This window comes from Rhinichthys klamathensis, unplaced genomic scaffold (assembly GCF_029890125.1).
Source record: "Rhinichthys klamathensis goyatoka isolate OS25496 unplaced genomic scaffold, OSU_Roscu_1.1 h1tg000118l_1, whole genome shotgun sequence".
Lineage (NCBI taxonomy): Eukaryota > Metazoa > Chordata > Actinopteri > Cypriniformes > Leuciscidae > Rhinichthys > Rhinichthys klamathensis.
The window spans coordinates 512,501-522,500 of NW_026606655.1; the positions used below are offsets into that span (position 1 = coordinate 512,501).

General features: G+C 42.6%; 1 protein-coding gene across 1 annotated transcript in view; it reads left to right on the top strand.

The window, feature by feature from the left end:
• Positions 1-10,000, top strand: part of ass1 (argininosuccinate synthase 1) — a 62,630-nt gene that overhangs the window by 48,320 nt on the left and 4,310 nt on the right. The window contains exon 12 of the mRNA XM_056255101.1: positions 1,071-1,202. Within this exon, the coding sequence (XP_056111076.1) occupies positions 1,071-1,202 (132 nt within the window). The remainder of the gene's footprint in view (positions 1-1,070; positions 1,203-10,000) is intronic.

Consider the following 10,000-nt stretch of genomic DNA (forward strand, 5'->3'; position numbering starts at 1 on the left):
CGTACGGGATCTCGTGTGTCCGTTCATCATGATGGTGTGTGCTATCGTGTGTGTGTGTGTGTGTGTGTGTGTGTGTGTGTGTGTGTGTGTGTGTGTGTGTGTGTGTGTGTGTGTGTGTGTGTGTGTGTGTGTGTGTGTGCGTAACCGTACGGGATCTCGTGTGTCCGTTCATCATGATGGTGTGTGTGTGTGTGTGTGACCATTCATCATGATGGTGTGTGACCCTTCAGACGTCTGAGTGAAAGCTTCATTTCTGTGTGTCACACACTGACGGGAGGATTACAGGGTAGAGGTGAACCTGACAGAGGACGATTGTTGCGTTTCCCGGATCTATTATCATTCCTCCCGCTGTCAGTGCGCCGTCAACACACACTCCCTCCCGCTGTCAGTGCGCCCGTCACACACACTTCCTCGAGCTCATCTGAGTTTACTGGGATTTTCCCCAAAAAATAACCACAGAGAGTCCAGCCTGCGTCAGTCTCCTCTCACTATCTGACAATAAAGTATACAGACAAACCAAAGTTTATTCAGTCGCCTTCAACATTTCTCACATTATCACGGTTTATTCGCTATAGAAAATGCTAATAAAATATGACAAGAATCAGTGGATATTTGACTGGTTTTGTCCGTCCTTCTGTTAGACTCTCACACATGAATTATGTTGAATATCTGTCAGCTGTTTAATTTAACTACACAATTAGATAATACCAGTTTAGCTCAACCAGTGACCAAGCAATGCTTCATGTTGTTCAGTGTGTGTGTAAAAAGAGCATTAGCAGTTACAGAAAACACACTTCAGCAGAACATCATCAGCTCAAAGTGGAGGAATCATTTCTGTTCACAAATGTTTTTTTTTTTACTGTATGAAGAATATTTGTGTCTAATATCTCACAGTTTACTTTATTTTGCTCTCCTCACTTACATAAATGACATATTACTATAGTACAGATCCTGCACACACTAGTAAACGAATATCAAAAATTATATCTGGTGTCTGAATATATAGTGTAATATAATATAATCCGAGAGGAAACGAGGTCTTGATGTGTTCCTGCTGTTGTTCCCGTCAGGAATCTACGAGACCCCCGGAGGAGCGGTCCTGCTCCAGGCTCATCTGGACATCGAGACCTTCACCATGGACCGCGAGGTGCGCAGGATCAAGCAGAACCTCGGCATCAAGTTCTCGGAGCTCGTCTATAACGGTACGGGTCTAGATCAGCTCGTCTACGGTACGGGTCTAGATCAGCTCGTCTACGGTACGGGTCTAGATCAGCTCGTCTACGGTACGGGTTTAGATCAGCTCGTCTACGGTACGGGTCTAGATCAGCTCGTCTACGGTACGGGTCTAGATCAGCTCGTCTACGGTACGGGTCTAGATCAGCTCGTCTACGGTACGGGTCTAGATCAGCTCGTCTACGGTACGGGTCTAGATCAGCTCGTCTACGGTACGGGTCCAGATCAGCTCGTCTACGGTACGGGTTTAGATCAGCTCATCTACGGTACGGGTCCAGATCAGCTCGTCTACGGTACGGGTTTAGATCAGCTCATCTACGGTACGGGTTTAGATCAGATCGTCTACGGTACGGGTCTAGATCAGCTCGTCTACGGTACGGGTTTAGATCAGCTCGTCTACGGTACGGGTCTAGATCAGCTCGTCTACGGTACGGGTCCAGATCAGCTCGTCTACGGTACGGGTTTAGATCAGCTCATCTACGGTACGGGTTTAGATCAGATCGTCTACGGTACGGGTCTAGATCAGCTCGTCTACGGTACGGGTCTAGATCAGCTCGTCTACGGTACGGGTCCAGATCAGCTCGTCTACGGTACGGGTTTAGATCAGCTCGTCTACGGTACGGGTCTAGATCAGCTCGTCTATAACGGTACGGGTCTAGATCAGATCGTCTACGGTACGGGTCTAGATCAGCTCGTCTACGGTACGGGTCCAGATCAGATCGTCTACGGTACGGGTTTAGATCAGCTCGTCTACGGTACGGGTCTAGATCAGATCGTCTACGGTACGGGTTTAGATCAGCTCGTCTACGGTACGGGTCTAGATCAGCTCGTCTACGGTACGGGTCCAGATCAGCTCGTCTACGGTACGGGTTTAGATCAGATCGTCTACGGTACGGGTTTAGATCAGCTCGTCTACGGTACGGGTCTAGATCAGATCGTCTACGGTACGGGTTTAGATCAGCTCGTCTACGGTACGGGTCTAGATCAGCTCGTCTACGGTACGGGTCCAGATCAGCTCGTCTACGGTACGGGTTTAGATCAGCTCGTCTACGGTACGGGTCCAGATCAGCTCGTCTACGGTACGGGTCTAGATCAGATCGTCTACGGTACGGGTTTAGATCAGCTCGTCTACGGTACGGGTCTAGATCAGCTCGTCTACGGTACGGGTTTAGATCAGCTCGTCTACGGTACGGGTTTAGATCAGATCGTCTACGGTACGGGTCTAGATCAGCTCGTCTACGGTACGGGTCTAGATCAGATCGTCTACGGTACGGGTTTAGATCAGCTCGTCTACGGTACGGGTCCAGATCAGCTCGTCTACGGTACGGGTCTAGATCAGATCGTCTACGGTACGGGTTTAGATCAGCTCGTCTACGGTACGGGTCTAGATCAGCTCGTCTACGGTACGGGTTTAGATCAGATCGTCTACGGTACGGGTTTAGATCAGCTCGTCTACGGTACGGGTCCAGATCAGCTCGTCTACGGTACGGGTCTAGATCAGATCGTCTACGGTACGGGTCTAGATCAGCTCGTCTACGGTACGGGTCTAGATCAGATCGTCTACGGTACGGGTCCAGATCAGCTCGTCTACGGTACGGGTCTAGATCAGCTCGTCTACGGTACGGGTCTAGATCAGCTCGTCTACGGTACGGGTCTAGATCAGCTCGTCTACGGTACGGGTCTAGATCAGCTCGTCTACGGTACGGGTCTAGATCAGCTCGTCTACGGTACGGGTCTAGATCAGCTCGTCTACGGTACGGGTTTAGATCAGCTCGTCTACGGTACGGGTTTAGATCAGATCGTCTACGGTACGGGTCTAGATCAGCTCGTCTACGGTACGGGTCTAGATCAGCTCGTCTACGGTACGGGTCTAGATCAGCTCGTCTACGGTACGGGTCTAGATCAGCTCGTCTACGGTACGGGTCTAGATCAGCTCGTCTACGGTACGGGTCTAGATCAGCTCGTCTACGGTACGGGTCTAGATCAGCTCGTCTACGGTACGGGTCTAGATCAGCTCGTCTACGGTACGGGTTTAGATCAGCTCGTCTACGGTACGGGTTTAGATCAGATCGTCTACGGTACGGGTTTAGATCAGCTTGTCTACGGTACGGGTCTAGATCAGCTCGTCTACGGTACGGGTCTAGATCAGCTCTTCTACGATACGGGTCTAGATCAGCTCGTCTACGGTACGGGTCTAGATCAGCTCGTCTACGGTACGGGTCTAGATCAGATCGTCTACGGTACGGGTTTAGATCAGCTCGTCTACGGTACGGGTCCAGATCAGCTCGTCTACGGTACGGGTCCAGATCAGCTCGTCTACGGTACGGGTCTAGATCAGCTCGTCTACGGTACGGGTTTAGATCAGCTCGTCTACGGTACGGGTTTAGATCAGCTCGTCTACGGTACGGGTCTAGATCAGCTCGTCTACGGTACGGGTTTAGATCAGCTCGTCTACGGTACGGGTCTAGATCAGCTCGTCTACGGTACGGGTCTAGATCAGCTCGTCTATAACGGTACGGGTCTAGATCAGCTCGTCTACGGTACGGGTCTAGATCAGCTCGTCTCCGGTACGGGTCTAGATCAGCTCGTCTACGGTACGGGTTTAGATCAGCTCGTCTACGGTACGGGTCTAGATCAGCTCGTCTACGGTACGGGTTTAGATCAGCTCGTCTACGGTACGGGTCTAGATCAGCTCGTCTACGGTACGGGTCTAGATCAGCTCGTCTATAACGGTACGGGTCTAGATCAGCTCGTCTACGGTACGGGTCTAGATCAGCTCGTCTACGGTACGGGTCCAGATCAGCTCGTCTACGGTACGGGTCTAGATCAGCTCGTCTACGATACGGGTCTAGATCAGCTCGTCTACGGTACGGGTCTAGATCAGCTCGACTACGGTACGGGTCTAGATCAGCTCGTCTACGGTACGGGTCTAGATCAGATCGTCTACGGTACGGGTTTAGATCAGCTCATCTACGGTACGGGTTTAGATCAGCTCATCTACGGTACGGGTTTAGATCAGCTCGTCTACGGTACGGGTTTAGATCAGCTCGTCTACGGTACACATCTATCTATCTATCTATCTATCTATCTATCTATCTATCTATCTATCGTTCTATCTATCTATCTATCTATCGTTCTATCTATCTATCTATCTATCTATCTATCTATCTATCTATCTATCTATCTATCTATCTATCTATCTATCTATCTATCTATCTATCTATCTATCTATCTATCGTTCTATCTATCTATCTATCTATCGTTCTATCTATCTATCTATCTATCTATCTATCTATCTATCTATCTATCTATCTATCTATCTATCGTTCTATCTATCTATCTATCTATCTATCTATCGTTCTATCTATCTATCTATCTATCGTTCTATCTATCTATCTATCTATCTATCTATCTATCTATCTATCTATCTATCTATCTATCTATCTATCTATCTATCTATCTATCTATCTATCTATCGTTCTATCTGTCTGTCTATCTGTCTGTCTATCTATCGTTCTATCCATCCATCCATATTTTTTTATACTTAATTTTAATATTTAGTTTTTTTTATACTTTATTATAACCTATCTATCTATCTTAATTATTTAATTCTTACACTACCGTTCAAAAGTTTGGGGTCGGTACGATTTTAAATACTTTTAAAAGAATTCTCTTCTGCTAACCATGGCTGCGCTTATTTGATTAAAAATACAACAAAAATCAGTTATAGTATTAAATATTATTCCAGTGTAAATCAGCTGTTTTCTGTGTGAATATATAGTAAAGTGTAATTTATTCCTGTGATCAAAGCTGAATTTTCAGCATCACCAGTGTCAGTGTCTTCAGTGTCAAATGATCCTTCACAAATCAGTATAATATGAGGATTTGATGCTCAAGAAACATTTATTATTATTATCAATGTTGAAACGGTTGTTGGTCTGTCAGTTGTACAGTTTTTTTTTTTTTTTTGGATTCTTTGATGAATAGGAAGTTCAAAAGAACAGCATTTGTTTGAAATAGAATCTTTTGTAACATTATAAATGTCTTTACTGTCACTTTCGATCAAATTAAGTATTGACTTCTTTCCTCCAAAAAATAAAAATAAAATTCTTACTGACCCCAAACTTTTGAACGGTAGTGTATGTACCATTAAGTTTTATTATATATATTTTTATATAATTTAATATCATAAAATTGTTGTATGTTGAATTATATATTTATTACACATTTAAGTTCATATTTAAAAGCATATACACACACACACACACACACACATACTCTCAGATATACTCTCTGTCTCTCTCTCTCTCTCTGTCTGTGTGTGTGTGTGTGTCTCAGGTGTCTTAATCTGTGTGTGTGAGCAGCAGGCTCTCTCTCTCTCTCTCTCTCTCTCTCTCTCTCTCTCTCTGCTCCTCCTCTCTCATAATAGGATTTGCCCCATTAGAGGCTGATTACTGAGGCTCTGCTATTAAATCTGCATGTGATCGCGAGGGCCGCCGAGAGCCCGTCCCTCAGAGGTGTGTGTGAGCAGCGGGACACTCACCACAGATTAAACTCATTACAATCTTACACTGAGAGAATAAGCAGCAGCCAGTCCACGTCCCACAGAGAGACGGCTGCTTCACACACCTGTGCGCTGAAGATATCACAGCCTTGCTGACACACATCATGTCCGTTCTCAGAAACACTGAGCAGGAAAATCTTCTTTTTTTTTTTTGCAGCCAAATGGCGTCCATAAACAACTCCTAAAAACACACACTATTAATCTTTTACACTGCTGAAGTAGAAAAAGACGTTTAATCATGCAGTGAAACATCAAAGTGATCGTGAAGCTTTATGAAGAATCAAATAATCAGATCAAAAAAAAATTTTGTTTGAACCTTGAATTTATTTTGCTGTATTACTGTCCTGTCAAAAAATGCTGCTGATTTTTTTGTTTTGTTTTAAAAAAAGTGAAAGACTACACTGTAAAAATAAATTTTCGAAGGTGTACTGTGAATAAAACTGACTTTTATAAGAGTACATTTTACAAGAAAATACTATTTCAGTCTTTTAGTGTTCTAAAGGGAAAATTGTTTCTACACCAATTTTTGTTTTCAGTGATTCAGTACAGTGATTCAGTACAGTGATTCAGTATAGTAATAAAGCAAATTGATTCAGAAGAGTAATAAACTACAGTGATTCTGTACAGTCACAGTGCACTGATACAGTACAGTAATAAAGTACAGTTCATTACAGTGATACAGTGCAGTGACACAGTACAGTGATTCAGTACCGTAATAAAGTACAGTGGTTCAGTGCCATGAGAAAGTACCGTAATAAAGTACAGTGGTTCGGTGCCATTACAAAGTACCGTACTAAAGTAAAGTGGTTCATTACAGTGATACGGTACAGTGATTCGGTGCAGTGATTCAGTACAGTGATTCAGTACAGTGATACAGTACATTGGATCAGTACAGTGATACAGTACAGTGATTCAGTACAGTGATTCGGTAAAGTGATTCAGTAAAGTAATAAAGTACATTGGATCAGTACAGTGATTCAGTACAGTGGTTCAGTGATTCGGTACAGTGATTCAGAGCAGTGATACAGTGCAGTGATTCAGTACAGTGATACAGTCCTGTGATTCAGTTCTGTGATTCAGTACAGTGATTCAGTACAGTGGTTCAAGTACAGTAATTCAGTTCTGTGATTCAGTACAGTGATTCAGTACAGTGATTCAGAACAGTGATTCAGTACAGTGATACAGTACAGTGATTCAGTACAGTAATACAGTGCTGTGATACAGTACAGTGATTCAGTACAGTAATACAGTGCTGTGATACAGTGCAGTGATTCAGTACAGTGGTTCAGTACAGTGATACAGTACAGTAATTCAGTTCTGTGATCCAGAACAGTGATTCAGTACAGTGGTTCAGTACAGTGATACAGTACAGTAATTCAGTTCTGTGATCCAGAACAGTGATTCAGTACAGTGATTCAGTACAGTGATTCAGAACAGTGATTCAGTAGAGTGATACAGTACAGTGATTTGTTACAATGGTTCAGTACAGTGATTCAGTACAGTGATTCAGTACAGTAATTCAGTTCTGTGATTCAGAACAGTGATTCAGAGCAGTGATACAGTACAGTGATACAGTACAGTGATTCAGTACAGTGATTCAGAGCAGTGATACAGTACAGTGATTCAGAGCAGTGATACAGTACAGTGATTTGTTACAATGGTTCAGTACAGTGATTCAGTTCAGTGATACAGTGCAGTGATTCAGCACAGTGATTTGGTAAAGTGGTTCATTTCAGTGATACAGTGCAGTGATTCAGTACAGTGATTCAGAGCAGTGATTCAGTACAGTGATTCAGAGCAGTGATTCAGTACAGTGATTCAGAGCAGTGATACAGTACAGTGATTCAGAGCAGTGATTCAGTACAGTGATTCAGAGCAGTGATACAGTACAGTGATTCAGAGCAGTGATACAGTACAGTGATTTGTTACAATGGTTCAGTACAGTGATTCAGTTCAGTGATACAGTGCAGTGATTCAGCACAGTGATTTGGTAAAGTGGTTCATTTCAGTGATACAGTGCAGTGATTCAGTACAGTGATTCAGAGCAGTGATTCAGTACAGTGATTCAGAGCAGTGATTCAGAGCAGTGATTCAGAGCAGTGATTCAGTACAGTGATTCAGAGCAGTGATACAGTACAGTGATTTGTTACAATGGTTCAGTACAGTGATTCAGTTCAGTGATACAGTGCAGTGATTCAGCACAGTGATTTGGTAAAGTGGTTCATTTCAGTGATACAGTGCAGTGATTCAGTACAGTGGTGGGAGTTTTAAAAGGGAGATTTCTAGACCTGGAAATGTAATAGAAATGTATATAATGAATATATTTTTTTCTAGTTATGTTAAGCTTAATATAAAATATATTTTCAGGTAGAAATGGCTGAGAAATTGCTATTTATGAGTAAATAATAATATTGATAATAATAATCAAAACTATCACAAACTACTAGAAAAGTCATGCAAGTTCATTAGTCATCAATATTGTAAACCCAGAAGACGATTCACTTATTGAAACTTACGAAACTACAGAATTTTAAATATATATATATATATATATAATGTTATTACTTTAATATATTGTAACAAAACAACCTCAGACAACTAGAAAAGTCTATGCAAATGTAAATTCATTGGTCTTAAAGAGTGAACATTGAAGAACATTCACTTCTGGAGCTACAGAAATTTTAGTTGTTTATAATTAGTTTAAAACACTCCTAAAGGATTATTAGGAACACCTGTTCAATTTCTCATTAATGCAATTATCTAATCAACCAATCACATGGCAGTTGCTTCAATGCATTTAGGGGTGTGGTCCTGGTCAAGACAATCTCCTGAACTCCAAACTGAATGTCAGAATGGGAAAGAAAGGTGATTTAAGCCATTTTGAGCGTGGCATGGTTGTTGGTGCCAGACGGGCCGGTCTGAGTATTTCACAATCTGCTCAGTTACTGGGATTTTCACGCACAACCATTTCTAGGGTTTACAAAGAATGGTGTGAAAAGGGAAAAACATCCAGTATGCGGCAGTCCTGTGGGCGAAAATGCCTTGTTGATGCCAGAGGTCAGAGGAGAATGGGCCGACTGATTTAAGCTGATAGAAGAGCAACTTTGACTGAAATAACCACTCGTTACAACCGAGGTATGCAGCAAAGCATTTGTGAAGCCACAACACGCACAACCTTGAGGCGGATGGGCTACAACAGCAGAAGACCCCACCGGGTACCACTCATCTCCACTACAAATAGGAAAAAGAGGCTACAATTTGCAAGAGCTCACCAAAATTGGACAGTTGAAGACTGGAGAAATGTTGCCTGGTCTGATGAGTCTCGATTTCTGTTGAGACATTCAGATGTTAGAGTCAGAATTTGGCGTAAACAGAATGAGAACATGGATCCATCATGCCTTGTTACCACTGTGCAGGCTGGTGGTGGTGGTGTAATGGTGTGGGGGATGTTTTCTTGGCACACTTTAGGCCCCTTAGTGCCAATTGGGCATCGTTTAAATGCCACGGCCTACCTGAGCATTGTTTCTGACCATGTCCATCCCTTTATGGTTTACCATGTACCCATCCTCTGATGGCTACTTCCAGCAGGATAATGCACCATGTCACAAAGCTCGAATCATTTCAAATTGGTTTCTTGAACATGACAATGAGTTCACTGTACTAAAATGGCCCCCACAGTCACCAGATCTCAACCCAATAGAGCATCTTTGGGATGTGGTGGAACGGGAGCTTCGTGCCCTGGATGTGCATCCCACAAATCTCCATCAACTGCAAGATTCTATCCTATCAATATGGGCCAACATTTCTAAAGAATGCTTTCAGCACCTTGTTGAATCAATGCCACGTAGAATTAAGGCAGTTCTGAAGGCAAAATGGGGTCAAACACAGTATTAGTATGGTGTTCCTAATAATCCTTTAGGTGAGTGTATATTGCCACTCCTAGTTTCTATAAATAAAATTATTATTGTCACTTATTTACTTGGATTATTTATTTATGCATCTACTTCTTAAATGAACACAGCAGTTTTTATCTTGAATTCTATCTTGATTTTTATCCTAATTTTTGTTTGGTTTATATATTTGGATTTAAATGATCACATTCTGTTGCTCTCATTCTATTTTTAAAAGGATCGAGCCTTTGGGAATGTGGAAATTTTGTTACAATGACAATAAAGAAGTCTATAATCTGACACATCGTGAATG